Source organism: Oncorhynchus mykiss, chromosome 11, assembly GCF_013265735.2.
Source record: "Oncorhynchus mykiss isolate Arlee chromosome 11, USDA_OmykA_1.1, whole genome shotgun sequence".
Taxonomy (NCBI): domain Eukaryota; kingdom Metazoa; phylum Chordata; class Actinopteri; order Salmoniformes; family Salmonidae; genus Oncorhynchus; species Oncorhynchus mykiss.
This window is the reverse complement of record NC_048575.1, coordinates 17,369,310-17,392,122: the sequence shown is the minus strand read 5'-3', so window position 1 is coordinate 17,392,122 and position 22,813 is coordinate 17,369,310. Positions and strand designations below refer to the sequence as shown.

At 43.1% G+C, this 22,813-nt stretch overlaps 1 protein-coding gene and 1 long non-coding RNA gene across 2 annotated transcripts; one reads left to right on the top strand and one right to left on the bottom strand.

Moving 5' to 3' along the window:
* Positions 1–1,063: 1,063 nt before the first annotated feature.
* On the bottom strand, positions 1,064–6,118 carry LOC118937326. Its single transcript, XR_005034593.1, has 3 exons — positions 5,975–6,118; positions 5,439–5,482; positions 1,064–1,418 (listed from the first exon to the last, which is right to left on the bottom strand). It is a non-coding gene; the product is annotated as an uncharacterized LOC118937326 (long non-coding RNA).
* cul1b (cullin 1b) lies at positions 5,817–22,506 on the top strand. Its single transcript, XM_036935086.1, has 22 exons — positions 5,817–6,158; positions 10,165–10,496; positions 10,804–10,978; positions 11,181–11,348; positions 11,471–11,521; positions 11,735–11,825; positions 11,972–12,135; positions 12,311–12,473; positions 12,652–12,782; positions 14,522–14,629; positions 14,743–14,849; positions 14,929–14,977; positions 15,095–15,226; positions 15,353–15,470; positions 15,569–15,645; positions 19,328–19,446; positions 19,528–19,633; positions 19,762–19,809; positions 20,298–20,380; positions 20,487–20,592; positions 20,684–20,797; positions 20,980–22,506. Exons 2-22 carry the CDS (start codon positions 10,357–10,359, stop codon positions 21,058–21,060), a joined length of 2,331 nt encoding a protein of 776 aa, XP_036790981.1. The 5' UTR covers positions 5,817–6,158; positions 10,165–10,356; the 3' UTR covers positions 21,061–22,506.
* The last annotated feature ends 307 nt before the right edge of the window (positions 22,507–22,813 follow it).

Sequence of the window (22,813 nt, the reverse complement as noted above, 5' to 3'; positions counted from 1 at the left end):
GCTCTAGTTTTCATAGTGTATTAATGTGTATATTTTTGTAATTACAGGGCTCTTATGAAAAACCTTGTTCTCAGCATGATCAAAATAAAGGTTCAATAAAAGACTGTGGCTAGACAGCATTGAAACACAAGTTTCAACAATACAGATTGAGAAAGGAGGACCAAGGCTCTCTTCATATAATGAATTAAAATTACTTTATTTGTATGGCATGCTCAAAGGAAACAAAGTTTATAAACTAAGACGTGTTTTGGCTGCATGGCCGTCAGGGAGTACAAAGATATGATAATGGTCCTCTTTTGAACATCTTTTTCCAATCAACCCTGATTTGAAGAGGGAGTGGTTACATAATGAATTAAACAACACCTAGTAAGCAATACTATACACATTCAAAAGTGAAATACTGTAGATATGTTATCAAAAATGCAACTGAAGGCTAGAAGCATCAGAACCCATAGAAAGGTAGTTAACCTTGAATATGACAGGGCAAAGTGCTAAGAATAGGAGAGCCATCTATTTTATAGTACACTAGAACACAGCAAACATGGACCACAGCAGTCTAATCATAGCTGAGTGCATTAGAGCAAAATGTCCACTAGATGACAGCAAATGGACCTATCACAACCCTACAGGAAGGGTGAGAAATCCGTATCTTCATTTAAACCAGGGTACTTAGCGGTCTGTAGTTTGTAAATCCATATCTTCATTTAAACCAGGGTACTTAGTGGTCTGTAGTTTGTAAATCCATATCTTCATTTAAACCAGGGTACTTAGTGGCCTGTAGTTTGTAAATCCATTTCTTCATTTAAACCAGGGTACTTAGTGGCCTGTAGTTTGTAAATCCATATCTTCATTTAAACCAGGGTACTTAGTGGCCTGTAGTTTGTAAATCCATATCTTCATTTAAACCAGGGTACTTAGTGGCCTGTAGTTTGTAAATCCATATCTTCATTTAAACCAGGGTACTTAGCGGTCTGTAGTTTGTAAATCCATATCTTCATTTAAACCAGGGTACTTAGTGACCTGTAGTTTGTAAATCCATATCTTCATTTAAACCAGGGTACTTAGTGGCCTGTAGTTTGTAAATCCATATCTTCATTTAAACCAGGGTATTTAGTGGCCTGTAGTTTGTAAATCCATATCTTCATTTAAACCAGGGTACTTAGTGGCCTGTAGTTTGTAAATCGAAAAACATTCCCTTTGGTTTAACTGTTTAAGACGGTCCCCTTTTCTAATTGAAGCCAAAACATGATCAACATCCATAGCTTGTAGGGTTGCCATGGTGTAAGGACTTGTAGTGCCTTGCCATGGGGTAGTCTTCATAGCCTACCCGTATGGTGTACTTGTGTTCCTCTAAGTGCTCTTGAAGGCATCTCTTTATCTGTCCAATGTAGAAAACCTTGCACTGTGGACATTTCAATCTGTAGATGACATGAGCGGTTTTGCAGTTAATGAAATGCTTGACATAATTCTCCATTTAAAATCTGTGTCAACAAAATGCTTTTTCTGTGCAATATTTCCAGAATGGGACATGGGAGTGAGTCTTTTTACAATTGTTTATTTCACCTTTATTTATCCAGGTAAGCTAGTTGAGAACAAGTACTCATTTACAACTGCGACCTGGCCAAGATAAAGCAAAGCAGTGCGACAAACAAGAACACAGAGTTACACATGGAATAAAGAAACATACAGTCAATAATACAATAGAAAAAGTCTATATACAGTGTGTGCAAATAAGGTAGGATAAGGGAGGTAAGGCAATAAATGGGCCATAGTGGCGAAATAATTACAATATAGCAATTAAACACTGGAGTGAGAAGAAGATGAGTGTGCAAGTAGAGATACTGGGGTGCAAAGGAGCAAAATAAATCAAATAAATAACAGTATGGGGATGAAGTAGTTGGATGGGCTATTTACAGCAGGGCTATGTACAGGTGCAGTGATCTGTGAGCTGCTCTGACAGCTGGTGCTTAAAACTAGTGAGGGAGATATGAGTCTCCAGCATCAGTGATTTTTTCAGTTTGTTCCAGTCATTGGCAGCAGAGAACTGTAAGGAAAGGCAGCCGAAGTAGGAATTGGCTTTGGGGGTGACCAGTGAAATATACCTGCTGGTGCGCGTGCTACGGGTGGGTGCTGCTATGATGACCAGTGAGCTGAGATAAGGCGGGGCTTTACCTAGCAAAGACTTATAGATGACCTGGAGCCAGTGGGTTTGGCGACAAATATGAAGCGAGGGCCAGCCAACGAGTGAATACAGGTCGCAGTGGTGGGTAGTATATGGGGCTTTGGTGACAAAACGGATGGCACTGTGATAGACTGCATCCAATTGTGTAAATGACATTGCCGAAGTCGAGGATCAATCAATCAATCAATCAAATGTATTTTATATAGCCCTTCGTACATCAGCTGATATCTCAAAGTGCTGTACAGAAACCCAGCCTAAAACCCCAAACAGCAAGCAATGCAGGTGAAGAAGCACGATCGGATCGGTAGGATAGTCAGTTTTACGAGGGTATGTTTGGCAGCATGAGTGAAGGATGCTTTGTTGCAAAATAGGATGCCGATTCTAGATTTAATTTTGGATTGGAGATGCTTAATGTGAGTCTGGAAGGAGAGTTTACAGTCTAACCCGACACCTAGGTATTTGTAGTTGTCCACATATTCTAAGTCAGAACCGTCCAGAGTAGTGATGCTGGACGGGCGGGCAGGTGTGGGCAGCGATCGGTTGAAGAGCATGCATTTAGTTGTATTTGCATTTAAGAGCAGTTGGAGGCCACGGAAGGAGAGCGGTATGGCATTGAAGCTCGTCTGGAGGTTAGTTAACACAGTGTCCAAAGAAGGGCCAGAAGAATACAAAATGGTGTCGTCTGCATAGAGGTGGATCAGAGAATCACCAGCAGCAAGAGCGACATCATTGATGTATACAGAGAAAAGAGTCGACCCGAGGATTAAACCCTGTGGCATACGTCACCATAGAGACTGCCAGAGGTCCGGACAGGCCCTCCGATTTGACACACTGAACTCTGTCTGAGAAGTAGTTGGTGAACCAGGCGAGGCAGTCATTTGAGAAACCAAGGCTGTTGAGTCTGCCAATAAGAACGTGGTGATTGACAGAGTCGAAAGCCTTGGACAGGTTGATGAATACAGCTGCACAGTATTGTCTCTTATCAATGGCGGATATGATATCATTTAGGACCTTGAGCGTGGCTGAGATGCACCCATGACCAGCTCGGAAACAAGATTGCATAGTAGAGAAGGTACGGTGGGATTCGAAATGGTTGGTGTTCTGTTTCTGGTCCAGATTTTGCAGCTCTTTCAGAACATCAGCTATCTGGATTTGGGTGAAGGAGAAATGGGGGAGTTTTGGGCAAGTTGCTGTGGGGGGTGCAGGGCTGTTGACCAGAGTAGGGGTAGCCAGGTGGAAAGCATGGCCAGCTGTAGAAAAATGCTTATTGAAATTCTCAATTATCGTGGATTTATCGGTGGTGACACTGTTTCCTAGCCTCAGTGCAGTGGGCAGCTGGGAGGAGGTGCTCTTATTCTCCATGGACTTTAGTGTCCCAGAACTGTTTGGAGTTTGTGCTACAAGATGCAAATTTCTGTTTGAAAAAGCTAGCCTTTGCTTTCCTAACTGCCTGTGTATATTGGTTCCTAAATTCCCTGAAAAGTTGCATATCGCGGCGGCTATTCGATGCTAATGCAGTACGCCAAAGGATGTTTTTGTGCTGGTCAAGGGCAGTCAGGTCTGGAGTGAACCAAGGGCTATATCTGTTCCTGGTTCTACATTTTTTGAATGGGGCTTGCTTATTTAAGATGGTGAGGAAAGCATTTTTAAAGAATAACCAGGCATCCTCTACTGACGGAATGAGGTCAATATCCTTCCAGAATCCCTGGGCCAGGTCGATTAGAAAGGCTTGTTCGCTGAAGTGTTTTAGGGAGAGTTTGACAGTGATGAGGGGTGGTCGTTTGACCGTAGACCCATTACGGACGCAGGCAATGAGGCAGTGATCGCTGAGATCCTGGTTGAAGACAGCAGAGGTGTATTTGGAGGGCAGGTTGGTTAGGATGATATCTATGAGGGTACCCGTGTTTACGGATTTGGCGTTGTATCTGGTAGGTTCATGTGAGATTGAGGGCATCAAGCTTAGATTGTAGGACAGCACAAGCTCTGAAGATAGATGGGGGGCAATCAATTCACATATGGTGTCCAGAGCATAGCTGGGTGCAGAAGGTGGTCTACAAAGCGGCAATGGTGAGAGACTTGTTTTTGGAAAGGTGGATTTTTTAAAGTAGAAGCTCAAATTGTTTGGGCACAGACCTGGAGAGTAAGACAGAATTCTGCAGGATATCTCTGCAGTAGATTGCAACCCTCCCCCGTTGGCAGTTCTATCTTGTCGGAAAATGTTATAGTTAGGGATGGAAATTTCAGGGGTTTTGGTGGTCTTCCTAAGCCAGGATTCAGACACGGCTAGGACATCCGGGTTGGCAGAGTGTGCTAAAGCAGTGAATAAAACAAACTTAGGCAGGAGGCTTCTAATGTTAACATGCATGAAACCAAGGCTTTTACGGTTACAGAAGTCAACAAATGAGAGCGCCTGGGGAATGGGAGTGAAGCTAGGCACTGCAGGGCCTGGATTAGCCTCTACATCACCAGAGGAACAGAGGAGGAGTAGGATAAGGGTACGGCTAAAGGCTAGAAGCCTTCTAGGCCGTCTAGTACGCTCGGAACAGAGAGTAAAAGGAGCACATTTCTGGGCACGGTAGAATAGATTCAAGGCATAATGTACAGACAAAGGTATGGTAGGATGTGAATACAGTGGAGGTAAACCTATGCATTGAGTGACGATGAGAGAGATATTTTTTCTAGAAACATCAGAGGAAGGAAATAATTGAGTAGATATATTTTATTGTCAGAAGAGGAGCTTACATTTACATTTTAGTCATTTAGCAGACACTCTTACCCAGAGCAACTTACAGTAGTGAGTGCATATATTTTCATACTGTTTTTGTACTGGTCCTCGGCGGGAATCCTACCCACAACCCTGGCATTGAAAGCGCATGCTCTACCAACTGAGCTACACAAGATGGGCTCATTGTAATGGCTGGAATGGAATTAATGGAAGGGGGTCAAACATGTGGCTTCCATTAGTTTGATGTGTTGGATACTGTTCCATTTAAGCCATTACAATGAGCCCGTCCTCCTACAGCCCCTCCCACTAGCCTCCTCTGATTATTGTATATCATTCTGAAGATAAACATGTAGCACAGTCCCCACTGGGGTCATCCCCTGACCTCACAGTGTCACATACATCCCAGAGGATCAGGCGCTGTCATTCTCTGACCATGGCCTGTTAACAACAACACATCTTCATATAGACTTTCATTGAGAGTCTTTACACATCTAAACAATGGAAGAATAAATACCCTAATGAGAATCTTACCAATGAAGACCTCTGTAGTGGAACAGCACAGTTGGAGCCTCTTTCTGTAACAGTGAAAAAGCACAGCTGGTTAAGTGGAGTGTTTAAAATGGTTAAATGCTGTATGTTTGGGGTGTTGGGTGGCTCTACAGTATTTACCATAATTGAGTTATGGTATATAAAGCTTATTTGTTTACCATTTGATTTCTTGGCTTAGTTTATAAACTAACGTAATTGTAATAAATCCGGTTGTGTCAATTAAATAAAAGTGTGACTCATTGGTTGGTTGTGTTTCTTCTTCAAACAAATATCCACAATTTAATTTATTTTATATTTGTCTGATGCGCATGTGTTTGGATTTTGCCATTTTAGTTGTCACCAGTTACCACAGCCACAGTGTAATAAACCCCGCCTATTTCTACCAATTGAAACCTAACCACATTACTAACCTTATGCCTAACCCGAACATTAAATTAAGACCAAAAATCGTATTTTTGTTTTTAGACATTTTTACGATATAGGCCATTTTGACGTTGACGCTGTGGTAACCCACTCACCGTGTCATCATCATCATCATCATTTCATTTCACTAGGAGATCTTAGCGCTGCTACATCATCTTGAGACAACTGCGAAACGAAGGAAATCCATCTCAGTCAAGAACCGAGTAAAGGAGGCGCCGATAGCTAGATTCCTGAACCTGTATTTCTCTATTGCTGGGGCAAATAAACGGTTCAGAAATGGTAAGAATAGCTTATTATTCTATTGTCTAAGTGCCATGAAGCTTTTATTTGAGCTAGTTAATTAGCTATCCTCTAGCTAGCTCGTTGTGGGTAGCCGCGCAAGCAGGAGATGTTTTGGCGAATAATCCTGACTCATTGAACAGGGTGCCATTTTAATTTATCGGAAATTATGGTTTTAACCTCATATTTAGTTAAGAAAATATTGTCTGGCTCGTCATAACATTATCAAAATAGTGAAAAAACATGAATTAGACCGACGCCCGGTGACGGCTAGCTATTGGGTCCAACAATGGGAGCTACGCTGTTTAGAAAACTAACCTAGCTAGCTAACGGCTGACTTAGCTGCGTCAGCTAACGTTAGATACGTTATCCTAACCTAGCAATGGTGATGTTACTTTAGCTAGCCCATGAATGTGTTGATTTAGCGAACAAGTAACTTATACCAACAATAACTAGCAAACTTGAAAAAGTCACCGTGTTACCATATGTGCTCAAATGTTTTGCCATTAAATAACGTTAGTGAGTTAACGTTAAGTTAGTTTGCTGGCCAACAACAGTTCATGACACAAACTAGTCTGGCTAAATGCTGTTGGCAAACATGTCTGTAATTTGGTCTGTATTTAGTTATGACAATACAGATGAGATCGAAGGCAAGCTGCTTTTGGGCCTCTGTAATATTGACGATATTGCCCGCTAATGTACTTTGAGCAAATTAAAACTAACGTTATTTATTTAGCCATAAATACTCTGTCCAACCGAAGTACTGCAGTCTTTAGCCTCTTCTGGCTCTGTCACTAAACTACACTCATTTGGTCTGAGTATCACAACAAACAATTATTTCTGCTCTGTCAAGGCAGAGTGGTAAGTGAGGGAAAGACAGTGTGTCAATGGAACAGTCGTCTTTTAGGTCATGTAGGCCTAGTTAGTGTTTGGTTTCAAGTGGGACAGAAATCTGACCCTGCCTGCCTCACACTCACCACCCCAGTAATGGCTTCCCCCACCAATCACTAACTACCCCATGGTGGTTAGTAGGAAACAACCTCTTCCTACAGGCTCTGTGCTTCCCTGACTTCCTCTGAGGCAGAACTGCTCTGCTCTACTCTTGTAGGAAATAGAGCAGCTTGACATCTCTTGTTTTACCTTTATTTAACTAGGCAAGTCAGTTAAGAACACATTGTTATTTACAATGAAGGCCTACCGGGGAACAGTGGGTTAACTGCCTTGTTCAGGGGCAGAACGACAGATGTTTGTTTACCTTGTCAGCTCTGGGATTCAATCCAGCAACCTTTTGGTTACTGGCCCAACACTCTAATCACTAGGCTACCTGCAGCCCCGTTCTGTTCCTCTGAGTCAGTCAGCAAAGTGCCTGTTTGATACAGCCTGAGGAAACCTGGACGCTAGACGTGTGTGTGCAAGGCTGAACACCCCCTCCCCGCCTTTACCTTAGATGACCTGTGTCTGTTTAACATGTGAGAGGCGTGCTGACTGCTGAGAGCTGTGACTATAAAATCAATCCTGGTGTGCGTGCGCACTAGCCTTTCAAATGCTGAGCTGAGTGAGAATCAAAAGCTGTATACACTAATGAAATGGCCTGCCTTATTGCCCCAAAACACACCTTGCACTCCAAGCTAGAAAGCAAATAAATGGTTCCCAATACACTATGATTTGACTACAGGATTGCATGTTCCCGAGGCATAGCTTTTGCGTTATCTGATACACAGCATCTCTGTTCTGTGAATGAATCACTCTTTCATGGTTAGAGCATTGGGCCAGTAACCAAAAAGTTGCTGCTTCGAATACCCGAGCCGACAAGGTGAAAATGTGCCCATGAGCAAGGCACATGGCCCTAATTTGCTTCAAGGGTGCCGTACTATTATGGCTGAACCTATAAAACAACTCATTTCACTGCACCTATCCGGTGTATGTGGCAATGAAACATTTATTCATACATTTTTTTTTGCTTGTGGCAGATGACACCTAAGGTTTACCTTTTTACATTTTCATTTTTTTTAAATGTGTCATTTAGCAGACGCTCTTATCAAGAGCGATTTACAGTAAGTAGTGAGTGCATACATTTTCATACTGGTCCCCCTGCAGGAGTCAAACCCACAACCCTGGCGTTGCAAGCGCCATGTTCTACCAACTCAGCCACACGGGACCTCTAGGCATTGGGTTTGTTAAATCTGTAGTCAATAAGGAAGTAGGGTCATCTTCTCTCGCTGAGAAGGCCTGATTGGGTCGAAGGCTAGCGAGGTGGTTTAGCTCTTTCTGTTTTATTACATTGTTGGTGTGTGTTAATGTATATGTAGGCTATTAGGTAGGGCCAGGAAGATATCGGTATCACTATCTTTTGGCAAAAATGAAAACATGAAGCAGAACAAACTATTTGGTCCTTTAAAAACCTGCTGTATGTAAAATATTGTGTGCTATAATACATGTGACTCTGGATGATGTTTGTTACCAACATTAGGGTTGTTTTCTATAGAAGTTAAATCTGCTTTGTTTTGTTTCCGTGCCATGATACTAACGAGTATCGCGATACTGGTATCGTCCCGGGCCCTAGTAAGGTTCAGTGACTCTGGCCAGGACACAGTGACTGAGGTAGCCTAATGAGATTTACCGGACTGCTTTCCCACGACCACAGCTCTCTCTTCCCTGACTCATTGTGCCCTTATGGTTTCTCACGGTTGCATTGTGTTGTTAGTGTATAATTTCCTGCAGAAAGGCCCAATTGGATTAGCTAGATATTTAAACATTAGCCTTACTGTTAGTGTAAGGAGTTGTAGGGTTGGTGAACCTTATTCGGATCACCATTAGCTGACGCCATTAGAAAAGTTACGTTACTGTTCTTGTCATGTGTTGACACGCTAGTCTAGCACAGATGTTAGTTCCTATTAGCAATCAGCCCTGAGGGGTATACTACAATAACAGTTCAGTGAGTTAGCCAGCTAACTTCTCTAAATGTTCTGAAACAACTTAGTATTTTATTTTTTATAGATGCACTTGAAATGGGCATGGTCACTGACTCAACAACCAAAAACACATATCTGAGTTTAGCTTTCTTAATGAACCAAAAAAGCAATAGGTATTTTGGTTGTTTATCAAAGTTAGCTGCCTAACTCATTTAACCTCCTTTGTAGTATACCCCCTGGGGTCTTTCCTAGAAACAGCACATGATGGGGTCATGAAATTTGCAGTAGAGGAACATGATGACGTTGATGTGCCAGAGTTTCAGGTTTCACAACTAACTGTGAGGAAATCACTGTCATGGCCTCCATGTTCACAGCATGGACATCCTGTAAATTACTCACTCACCCCCCTTCTGTCTTTATTGAAGTTTTTAAGACTCCTGCCATCATGTGTACACACACAGATACTTACACACACACACCGTAAACAAGTGACCACTGCTACTGGTGTGTCTAAATATAACATGGGAGAACTAGGCCTATCCACCAATCTAGTGCTGGTCATAAGCACAAACACACACAAACTGCTTGTCAACAGTGTCAGGAAGTAAATAGTGTTCAGGTTGCAACACAAACAAACATCCTCAGCCTTGGGCCTAAATGATGGTAAATGACCAGAGATGGAGACAAGGCTGGCTGTCCTCTGCTATATATAGACCCTCTGCCTGGCTGTCAACAACAATGAGCCTCACTTCCCTTCTCTCTCTTCATATCTTTGTAAATTTGAGAGGGACATTGTTGATGTTGCCATTTCCTGGTCTCCTGGCTAATCAGGGTTTATATTACATAGCGATGTATCTGACTGTAATCAATGTCTTTGGACTGTGGAGAGCTCCTCTCATGTTGAATGTACTGCGGTTTCTGTCACAGTATTCGAGGCCAGTCTGCCTGGCAGAGGACTGGGAAGGAAGTAGCCTGGCCCTAAAGTGGACTAATCTGTCATTAGCTAGCTGTAATCACGTAGTTCATAGTTCAGCTGCTAGAAAGAACAGCAACCATCGTTAGTAACCACTGTTTTCTCTCTCTTATTCCTCCAGGTCTTGTGGTGAGGTGTTGCTGGCATAAGGCTGTGAGGAGGAGCAACTGACGACAGAGCCAAACTTACTGACACGCACTCACCAGCCTCCCATGGACGGCACACTCTGAGACAACACTTGAGAGGAGAGAAACAACAGGAGTGGGAGCAGAGGAGAGAAGAAGGAGCTGAGGAGAGCAGGGGGGACGTGACGATGTCGTCCAACAGGGGCCAGAACCCACATGGGTTGAAGCAGATCGGGCTGGACCAGATCTGGGATGACCTGAGGGCTGGCATCCACCAGGTGTACACACGGCAGAGCATGGCAAAGTCACGCTACATGGAGCTCTACACGTATCCCACACGCCAAGTGGGGGGTGGGGGGGGGGGGGGAATTTAAGGGGTTATTAGGTTGGTAAGGCTGCTGTGATTTCCCTTTTGAAGGGTGTTTAAGGTTTATATGGCCTACTTCCCAAAGTGGAAGCTCACAGCAGTATGCAGTGTATATTGCAGTGTCATTATGGTGTTGTGTTCATGGGTGTGTCCTAGTGGTGCAATACTTACTGATGGGCTAGGTCACATCACATGTAGAGGTCAGAGTCCTGCTGCCATAGACCTGATACCACCACAGTGTTTCTGTCTTAACTCCCCTGCCTGTCAGCCATGTGTATAACTACTGTACCAGCGTGCACCAGTCCAGTCAAGGCCGGGGATCTGCCGTCCCCAACAAGCCCTCCAAGAAGAGCAGTACTCCTGGGGGGGCCCAGTTCGTAGGCCTGGAACTCTACAAGAGACTCAAGGAGTTCCTCAAGAACTACCTGACCAGTCTGCTCATGGTGAGTGGTATAGTGACATGAGGATTCCATCCTCTCCTGACCCGCTGGCACTTTGATGACCATTCACAGGTCTAATGTGTGTTTGGATACAAGGAAAATATGGTGCCAATTCCACCTATCATTTTTTACTATTTTTCTTGAACTGTACCTTATTTTGTTTGACCAATGCATCTTCCATCTCCCCCTCTACTCTCTCTCCCAGGATGGTGAGGACCTGATGGATGAGTGTGTGTTGAAGTTCTACACACAGCAGTGGGAGGACTACCGGTTCTCCAGTAAGGTGCTGAATGGGATCTGTGCTTACCTCAACAGGCACTGGGTCAGACGTGAATGTGACGAGGGACGCAAGGGCATCTACGAGATCTACTCGGTGAGAGGAAGGAAGGAAGGGGGGGGGTGTCTTTGTGTCAATGTTCAACTGTAAAAGATGAGTGAATTATGACATTAGTTTATCCTCTCTCCTCCATTTATCCCTCATGCCCTCTTCTGTAGTTGGCGTTGGTAACGTGGAGGGAGTGTCTATTCAGACCCCTAAACAAACAGGTGGGTATGATGATGATGTCACATCTGACTGACACAACACACGCACGGTAAATAGAATCACCAACCACGTCAGTTCAGTGTGTTTCACTGTGTCGTTCTATGTGTAACTGGTGTAGCGATGGAAAGAGCTGGCATCTTATTCTAATACGGCAAACAACGTAATTCATACATTCATTGACTTTACATCGCTCGCTCTCTCTCTCTCTCTCTCAGGTAACGAATGCGGTCCTGAAGCTGATCGAGAAGGAGAGGAATGGGGAGACCATCAACACCAGACTCATCAGTGGTGTGGTGCAGTCCTACGGTACAACACACCTCAAACCAATCCACTTCAAGTTTTCACTTAGACACGCATTTATAAAATATCATCACATTCCAGCACATCACTGAATTCTCTCTTATAGAATTCAGAAGTCTCAGACTTGACTGTGTGTGTGTTGTCTCCTATAGTGGAGCTGGGGCTGAATGAGGAGGATGCGTTTGCTAAGGGTCCTACGCTGTCAGTGTATAAAGAATACTTTGAGTGCCAGTTCCTCACGGACACCGAACGCTTCTACACACGAGAGAGCACCGAGTTCCTCCAACAGAACCCTGTTACCGAGTACATGAAGAAGGTGAGGATGGAGGGGATGAAAAAGAGGGTGGGGGTAACAGCAGTGACGGGTGTAGCTCCATGAAAGCACCAGGAAGTTAACCTTGTGAGTAGGCCGAGGCCCTTCTGCTACAGAAACAGAGGCGTTCGCTCCATGAAAGCACCAGGAAGTTAACCTTGTGTTTCTGTGTGTGTAGGCCGAGGCCCGTCTGCTAGAGGAACAGAGGCGTGTACAGGTGTACCTCCATGAGTCCACTCAGGATGAGCTGGCCAGGCGGTGTGAACAGGTGCTCATAGAGAAACACCTGGAGATCTTCCACACAGAGTTCCAGAATCTACTGGATGCTGACAAGAACCAAGGTAGGGAATGATGTAGGGGGGTTTTCAGCTGCTCAACCCACAAAATGGAAAATACAATAGAGAATAAGTATAAGGAGTTATATATGCCTTGCTGTTATGAGTGCCTGTGTTCTTAGACAAAAGTTGTGTGTACTCAGTCTCATTCTCTCTCCTCTTTCTCTTTTCCTCCCTCCCTCAGATCTAGGTCGGATGTATAACTTGGTGTCTCGTATAACGGATGGCCTAGGAGAGCTAAAGAAACTCCTAGAAACACACATCCACAACCAGGGCCTGGCCGCTATAGAGAAATGTGGAGAGGCCGCTCTCAACGTATGTACACACACACACACACACATTTATTTATTTATATATTTATTTATATATATACAGTGCCTTGCGAAAGTATTCGGCCCCCTTGAACTTTGCGACCTTTTGCCACATTTCAGGCTTCAAACATAAAGATATAAAACTGTATTTTTTTGTGAAGAATCAACAACAATTGGGACACAATCATGAAGTGGAACGACATTTATTGGATATTTCAAACTTTAACAAATCAAAAACTGAAAAATTGGGCGTGCAAAATTATTCAGCCCCCTTAAGTTAATACTTTGTAGCGCCACCTTTTGCTGCGATTACAGCTGTAAGTCGCTTGGGGTATGTCTCTATCAGTTTTGCACATCGAGAGACTGAATTTTTTTCCCATTCCTCCTTGCAAAACAGCTCGAGCTCAGTGAGGTTGGATGGAGAGCATTTGTGAACAGCAGTTTTCAGTTCTTTCCACAGATTCTCGATTGGATTCAGGTCTGGACATTGACTTGGCCATTCTAACACCTGGATATGTTTTGAACCATTCCATTGAAGATTTTGCTTTATGTTTTGGATCATTGTCTTGTTGGAAGACAAATCTCCGTCCCAGTCTCAGGTCTTTTGCAGACTCCATCAGGTTTTCTTCCAGAATGGTCCTGTATTTGGCTCCATCCATCTTCCCATCAATTTGAACCATCTTCCCTGTCCCTGCTGAAGAAAAGCAGGCCCAAACCATGATGCTGCCACTACCATGTTTGACAGTGGGGATGGTGTGTTCAGCTGTGTTGCTTTTACGCCAAACATAACGTTTTGCATTGTTGCCAAAAAGTTCAATTTTGGTTTCATCTGACCAGAGCACCTTCTTCCACATGTTTGGTGTGTCTCCCAGGTGGCTTTTGGCAAACTTTAAACAACACTTTTTATGGATATCTTTAAGAAATGGCTTTCTTCTTGCCACTCTTCCATAAAGGCCAGATTTGTGCAATATACGACTGATTGTTGTCCTATGGACAGAGTCTCCCACCTCAGCTGTAGATCTCTGCAGTTCATCCAGAGTGATCATGGGCCTCTTGGCTGCATCTCTGATCAGTCTTCTCCTTGTATGAGCTGAAAGTTTAGAGGGACGGCCAGGTCTTGGTAGATTTGCAGTGGTCTGATACTCCTTCCATTTCAATATTATCGCTTGCACAGTGCTCCTTGGGATGTTTAAAGCTTGGGAAATATTTTTGTATCCAAATCCGGCTTTAAACTTCTTCACAACAGTATCTCGGACCTGCCTGGTGTGTTCCTTGTTCTTCATGATGCTCTCTGCGCTTTTAACAGACCTCTGAGACTATCACAGTGCAGGTATGGAGACTTGATTACACACAGGTGGATTGTATTTATCATCATTAGTCATTTAGGTCAACATTGGATCATTCAGAGATCCTCACTGAACTTCTGGAGAGAGTTTGCTGCACTGAAAGTAAAGGGGCTGAATAATTTTGCACGCCCAATTTTTCAGTTTTTGATTTGTTAAAAAAGTTTGAAATATCCAATAAATGTCGTTCCACTTCATGATTGTGTCCCACTTGTTGTTGATTCTTCACAAAAAAATACAGTTTTATATCTTTATGTTTGAAGCCTGAAATGTGGCAAAAGGTCGCAAAGTTCAAGGGGGCCGAATACTTTCGCAAGGCACTGTACATATTTATTTTTTATTTATATAAATATATTTCTTTATTTGTATGTATATATGTGTGTGTGTTTGTCCCTCCTAGGACCCTAAGGTGTATGTCCAGACCACACTGAACGTCCATAAGAAGTACAACGCTCTGGTCATGTCTGCCTTCAACAATGACGCTGGCTTCGTAGCTGCTCTAGACAAGGTGCACTCTAGTTTTTTTCTAAACAACTTTTTTTCTCCTTGGAAAAAAAACAATGTGGTAAGGATTCCTATATAAATGCCCAGAACTGATGTTGTAGCGCCTTCTCTCTCCAGGCGTGTGGTCGTTTCATCAACAACAACACGGTCACTAAGATGGCCCAGTCCTCCAGCAAATCACCTGAACTACTGGCTAGATACTGTGACTCTCTGCTCAAGAAGAGGTGGGTAATCTACTGTATGGCGCTGGGGCTATTGTCTGTCTCTGATGTATCTAAACATTCACTGTGTTCTGTTCTCCAGTTCTAAGAACCCAGAAGAGGCAGAGTTGGAGGACACACTCAACCAAGTGGTGAGGACCTTCTCTTTGTTCATAAACCTTTTGACTTTCTCTTCAAAACTAATTTAAGTTACCAACTGTTTCAACCTCCTATCTCAATAAACCTTTCATATGTTGCTCATCCCTCAGATGGTGGTGTTTAAGTATATAGAGGACAAGGATGTGTTCCAGAAGTTCTATGCTAAGATGCTGGCTAAACGCCTCGTCCACCAGAACAGTGCTAGCGACGACGCAGAGGCTAGCATGATCTCCAAACTCAAGGTCTGTACCATATATATATATATATATATATATATATATATCCAATCTCACACAGACTGATCACCCCAAGGAATGTAAAAGAAAATATGTAATTTTGAAAGTATTGTGACTTTCTCTCTCCCTTAGCAAGCGTGTGGCTTTGAGTACACATCTAAACTACAGAGGATGTTCCAGGACATCGGAGTCAGCAAAGACCTCAACGAACAGTTCAAGAAACACCTGACCAACTCTGAACCTCTCGACTGTAAGCACCTGTTGGTTTGTCTAATAAACCTAATACTTCTGTTTACTGGTATTTGTTGTAAATGTGTTTGCAATGCTAAATAATAAGGTGTGTTACAGTGGACTTCAGTATCCAAGTGTTGAGTTCCGGGTCCTGGCCGTTCCAGCAATCATGCACCTTCGCTCTGCCCTCCGAGGTGAGACTCAACTCAATACCAATTCAACCTTGTAACAATACACACATCCCTCCTGTAACTCCAACACAACTCAATACAACAAAAAATACACTCCCCAACACATTTATGGACAGTGAAGTGAACTTTTAATTTGGCTCTATACTCCAGCATTTTGGATTTGAGATCAAATGTTTTATGAGGCGATAGTACTGAATGTCGCCTTTTATTCTGAGGGTATTTCCATACGTATCTGTTTTAGAAATGAAAGGACGTCATCTAGTCCCACCATTTGAAAGTGACAAGTAAATTCAGCAAAAAAATAAATGTCAACTGTTTATTTTCAGCAAACTAAACATGTGTAACTATTTGTATGAACATAGTCTTATGAAAAAGTTTGGACACCCCTCTGAGGCTGCATAATAATTTACTCTGTCGTCACAGAAAATGATCATAGTGGCATGCCATTCATTTTCTAATAAAAGCTGAGTACTGGGGTATTGTCCAGACAAAGATTTTTAGTGTAGCAATATTAAGTTGTATGAAATTAAATCAGATGTGAAAAATAGGCTATGCAAAAATGTGGGCACCCTTGTCATTCTGTTGATTTGAATACCTGTAACTACTTAGCACTGATTAATTGGAACACACAATTGGTTTGGTGAGCTCATTAAGCCTTGGACTTCATAGACAAGTGCATCCAATCATGAGAAAAGGTATTTAAGGTGGCCAATTGCAAGTTGTTGTTCTCTTTGACTCTCCTCTGAAGAGTGGCAACATGGGGGCCTCAAAACAACTCTCAAATGACCTGAAAACAAAGATTGTTCAACATTATGGTTTAGAGGAAGGCTACAAAAAGCTATTGGAGAGATTTAAGCTGTCAGTGTCCACTGTGAGGAAGAAATGGAAGGCCATAGGCACAGTTCTTGTTAAGGCCAGAAGTGGCAGGCCACATAAAATATCGGAGAGGCAAAAGCGAAGGATGGTGAGAACGGTCAAAAACAGCCCACAGACCACCTCCAAAGACCTACAACATCATCTTGCTGCAGATGGTGTCACTGTGCATCGTTCAACAATTCAGAGCACTTTGCACAAGGAGAAGCTGTATGGGAGAGTGATGCGGAAGAAGCCTTTTCTGCACACACGCCACAGAGTCGTTTGAGGTATGCAAACGCACATTTGGACAAGCCAGCTTCATTTTGGAATAAGGTGCTGTGGACTGATGAAACAAAGATTGAGTTATTTGGTCATAACAAGGGACGTTAAGCATGGCGGCAAAAGAACACAGCGTTCCAAGAAAAACACTTGCTACCCACAGTACAATTTGGTGGGGGTTCCATCATGCTGTGGGGCTGTGTGGCCAGTGCCGGTACTGGGAATCTTGTTAAAGTTGAGGGTCGCATGGATTCCACTCAATATCAGCAGATTCTTGGGAATAATGTTATGCCGGGGCTGGATATTTCAACAAGACAACGACCCAAAACACTGCTCAAATTCTACCTGGGCATTTATGCAGAGGAACAAGTACAATGTTCTGGAATGGCCATCCCAGTCCCCAGACCTGAATATCGTTGAGAATCTGTGGGATGATTTGAAGCGGGCTGTCCATGCTCGGCAACCATCAAACCTAACTGAACTGGAGATGTTTTGTAAGGAGGAATGGTCCAAAATACCTTCATCCAGAATCCAGACACTCATTAGAGGCTTATGGGAAGCGTCTAGAGGCTGTTATTTTAGCAAAAGGAGGCTCTACTAAATATGGATGTGATTTTTCTATTGGGGTGCCCAAATTTCTGCACCGGTCTAATTTTGTTTTGATGCATATTGCACATTTTCTATTAATCCAATAAACCTCATTTCACTACTGAGATATTACTGTGTCCATCAGTTATTTGATAGATCGAAATGAAATAGCTGATCCAAACACCCAATTATTTATAAATGGAAATTGACAGGGAAATTGCCCAAACTTTTTCATATGACTAACAAGATTCAACAACTGAGACATGAACTGAACAAGTTACACAAACATGTGACTAACATAAATGGAATAATGTGTCCCTGAACAGGGGGGGGGGGTCAGTATCTGGTGTGGCCACCAGCTGCATTAAGTACTGCAGTGCATCTCCTCCTCATGGACTGCACCAGATCTTGCTGTGAGATGTTACCCCACTCTTCCACCAAGGCACCTGCAAGTTCCCGTAGATTTCTGGGGGGAATGGCCCTAGTCCTCACCCTCCGATTCAACAGGTCTCAGACGTGCTCAATGGGATTGAGATCCGTGCTCTTTGCTGGCTATGGCAGAACACTGACATTCCTGTCTTGCACAGAACGAGCAATAATCATGCACAGAATCATGCACAGAACGAGCAATATAGCTGGTGTCATTGTCATGTCAGGATGAGCCTGCAGGGAGGGTACCACATGAGGAAGGAGGATGTCTTCCCTGTAATGCACAGTGTTGAGATTGCCTGCAATGACAACATGCTCAGTCCAATGATGCTGTGACACACCACCCCAGACCGTGACGGACCCTCCACCTCCAAATCGATCCTGCTCCAGAGTACAGGCCTCGGCGTAACGCTCATTCCTTTGACGATAAACGCCGAATCCGACCATCACCCCTGGTGAGACAAAACCGCGACTCGTTGTTGAAGAGCACTTTTTGCCAGTCCTGTCTTGTCCTGCGATGGTGGGTTTCTGGCCATGGTGGGTTTCTGGATGATCAGCTGTCCGTCCTGTCTCCCTGTAGCGCTGTCTTAGGCGTCCCACAGTACGGACATACCAATTTATTGCCCTAGCCACATCTGCAGTCCTCATGCCTCCTTGCAGCATGCCTAAGGCACGTTCACGCAGATGAGCAGGGACCCTGGGCATCTTTCTTTTGGTGTTTTTCAGAGACAGTAGAAAGGCCTCTCTTAGTGTCCTATGTTTTCATAACTGTGACCTTAAATGACTACCGTCTGTAAGCTGTTAGTGTCTTAATGACCGTTCCTCAGTTGAATGTTCATTAATTGTTTATGGTTCATTGAACAAGCATGGGAAACAGTGTTTAAACCCTTTACAGTGAAGATCTGTGAAGTTAATTCGTAAAAATCCAAATATCTTTGAAAGACAGGGTCCTGAAAAAGGGACGTTTTCTTTTTTTGCTGAGTTTATTTGGACAAATTCACTTGTGTATTACATTTAGTCTAAAGTTTGGTATTTGCTCCCATATTCCTAGCACACAATCACTTTTATTGTAAATAATAATATAATGTTTCTGAACACTTCTAAATGAATATGGATGCTACCATGATTACGGATGATCATGAATATATCGTGAATAATGAGTGAGAAAGTTACAGATGCATAAACATCATGTCCTCAAAACACGCTAACCTCTCACCATAACCAATAACAGGGGTGGTAAATGTTTTTGGGGGGTATGATATTTATGCCTCTAGCTTTCTCACTCCAAATGCTTATGACTCCTTCAAATGGATGAACTAGATGCATGAAGTGCTTTCATTTCAAAACGGTAAAACATTGTATTAAAAAAAAATGTCCATAAATAAAATGTGACATTCTGTAGCGTCACCTCATATAAAACACTTGATCTCATATCCAAATGATAGAGTATATAGAAACCAATTAAAATTTTTAGCTTCACTGACCAAATGCGTAAGGGAGAGTAGACCTAATGCATTAACCTCTCATCCTCCAGTTGGAACGTAGCTACCAGCGGTTCACAGCATTCTACGGCAGCAGACACAGCGGTCGGAAACTCACCTGGCTCTACCACCTATCTAAAGGAGAGCTGGTCACCAACTGCTTTAAAAACAGGTACAGAGTTGGTACAAGGTCACTTCTCACTAGAATCTGGAGATGTATGTCATCACATATTTAATTCAATGTATGTTCCAGGTACACTCTGCAGGCCTCTACCTTCCAGATGGCTATCCTGCTGCAGTACAACACAGAGGACCTGTACTCCGTACAACAACTCACTGACAGCACACAGATCAAAACCGTGAGTTATGCTGGTACTGTGCTCTAAATAGAGATGTATTAAATGTTTTTAAATGACCCCTGATGAGATTAGCACATTTTGTATTTCACTGGCTGTGAATATTGTTTTTACCATTTTGTTGTTTTTAGGACATTCTGGTTCAAGTGTTGCAGATCTTGTTGAAATCCAAATTGCTGGTAAGTGCAAGTCAAGTAGAACGTGTTGTATACAATGATAGTCCGTTCACTAGAGGGCTCTGGACTCTGCAGTATAAAAGCCTACACGCTGATGGAAAGTAGTGACTCAAATCAAATGTTATTGGTCACATACGCATGGTTAGCAGATGATAATGTGAGTGTACCGAAATGCTTGTGCTTCTAGTTCCGACAGTGTAGTAATATCTAACAAATTCACAACGACTACCTTATACACAAATGTAAGGGGATGGAATATGTACATATAAATATATGGATGGCCGTGCGGCATAGGCAAGATGGTATAAAATACAGTATATACATACGAGATGAGTAATGTAGGATATGTAAACATTATTAAAGTGACTAGTGATACCATTATTAAAGTGGCCAGTGATTTGAGTCTGTTGGTAGCAGCCTCTCTGTTAGTGATGGCTGTTTAACAGTCTTGAGATGGAAGCTGTTTTTCAGTCTCGCGGTCTGTGTGTCAGGTCCTGGAGGATGAGAATGCTAACATAGACGAAGTGGAGTTCAAACCAGAAACCCTGATCAAACTCTTCCTGGGATACAAGAAGTAAGTCCGCTCTCTGTTTCTCCTTTTGTGTTGTCTGGTTCTTGTGCGTTTTCTGTCTAAGCATAGGTTTAATCCTTACAAAAATGTTTGTTGTTCATGTCTCCAGTAAGAAGCTGCGTGTGAACATTAACGTTCCTATGAAGACTGAACAGAAACAGGAGCAGGAGACCACACACAAGAACATAGAGGAGGACCGCAAGCTCCTCATACAGGTGTGTTCCCGACCGCATATACATGTTTGTTGAAACTCCTGTACTGAATTTCTCTTTCAGTGTGTATCACTAAGTATTATGAACTGTGTAGGCTGCCATAGTGAGGATAATGAAGATGAGGAAGGTTCTGAAACACCAGCAGCTCCTGGCTGAAGTCCTAAACCAGCTCTCGTCCCGCTTCAAACCCAGAGTCCCTGTCATTAAGGTAACACACACTCACCTGTCCCAGTCATTAAGGTAACACACACTCTTACCTGTCGCAATACATTTTCAAAGGACTCCCACACATTGCACCAACTGTAATATTTTTGTCTTAAAGTACATATTTTTCACCCCCTTTCCCTCTCTGCCCCCTTTTTCTCTGCTACCCTTGTCTCTCCTCTGTAGAAGTGTATAGACATCCTGATAGAGAAGGAGTATCTGGAGAGAGTGGATGGAGAGAAAGACACGTACAGCTACCTGGCTTAACCAGCTCCCTTCCCTCTTATTTTTGTCTCTTTTTTTTTATGTCCGAGTAATAAAGTGTGGTTCTTCTGACTGGCAGATGTGTGTGTGCTCAGTGGGACATATACACATGGACACACTATCTTGTTTTGATATGCAAATATGATCAGACCCCCCCCCCCCTCCAACCAGAGAGCTGTGTCCATAGTTACTGCATGCAACTGCCTCCCTGCTAGCCTGGTCTCAGATTGATATCCTACGAAGCAGGTTTGAGGAGTTAGCGAGGTAACTTTGGTCAACTGAGTTCAACTCAGGCTAAGCGGTCATACGAAAGGGGCTCACCTTTTAGCTAGGTACATTTATATGGCAATGAATCCTTCAAGAACTACCCTGCTCTGAGGCAGGCTAACTCAACTTACCTTGAATTAAATGACTGGGCCTTGAGTTGAGAACCAATGAAATCAGATTCCCTCACCAACCCCTACATTTCAGGAAGATGACTGATATTTGATGAATCAAATGTGTTATGTTAAAATCACATTACATATTTTAGTCATGTCAGAATGCATTTTAAACTTAACGCAATGTAACTTTTGTATGACTTAATACAAAATAAGTGTGTGTATATAAGAGGGAGGGAGGGGGTGCTTGTGCATTGATAAGCACACCAAAGCAGGCATCAATTAATTAAAGACAGCCCTTCTGAAAGCATTTCACACCGCAGTCTGCTGAATTTGCAAGATACATTTTCATGCATTCTGATTTCGACACAAATTAAAATGTTAAACTGAGTCGCCCATGGATTGATTTTTGTCTCATTTGAGTTCGCCGTGTGACATGCACGCGCAGTTACAAGCCTGCTGGAGTTAGCCGCAGACAAGACATTTTGACCGTTGTGGTGTAAGGATGAAGCTGGTTAGTTTTAGAAAACTCAGAGTAGATCCAGCTTGCTTCGTAGGATACTCAGGTGTAGCTAACTATCGTTATCCTCCCAGACAAACATGACACATGCACTAGGAGGAGTTGGCTGAAGCACACAGAACTGGACCAGTACGCTACCTCCATATAGCCAGAGGAGTAGAGATGACTGGTTTTACCACCGGTCCGGACGAAGGAAATCAGTTGTCTGGATAAAATGGAGACGCCCCTGCAATTTAGATCTGTCGGGGGGCTTTATTCAATCTGTATCGCTGAAGTTCAGCGGAGACTGCATTCACGGTTAACGCTACATATTGCCTCAAACTACCTTTTAATTTCTATCGCGTAGAGCGCTGAAGTGTTGGATCCACTGAACTAGTGCCCCACCCCTAGCCTCTTCCCCCACGGGGTCTTGTAAAATCCCTGGTATGGGGTCAGGGTTTCATAGGGGATTGGACCTGTAACCCCTGTATCGTTACTGCATTGAGGAAACCATTTGTATAGTGTGGTTAATTTTACAAATGTGTGCTAAATAAAGTCAAGGTTTCTCTAGTGGTCTTGTCACTGGCTGGGTTGTTACTTACACCAAGATGTGGTGTGAATTTTCATTATAAACTGGGTGGTTTGAGCTCTGAATGCTGATTGGCTGGCAGCCGTATACACGGGTATGACAAAACATTTCTACTGCTCTAATTACGTTGGTAACCAGTTTATACTAGCAATGAGGCATGTCGGGAGTTTGTATATGGCCAATATACCACGGCTAAGGGCTGTCCTGCTTATTAACTCCCATATACACTACACCCCCTCGTGGCTTATTGCTTAATTATATAGCACTGTAGTCTATACCGCTCGTTTA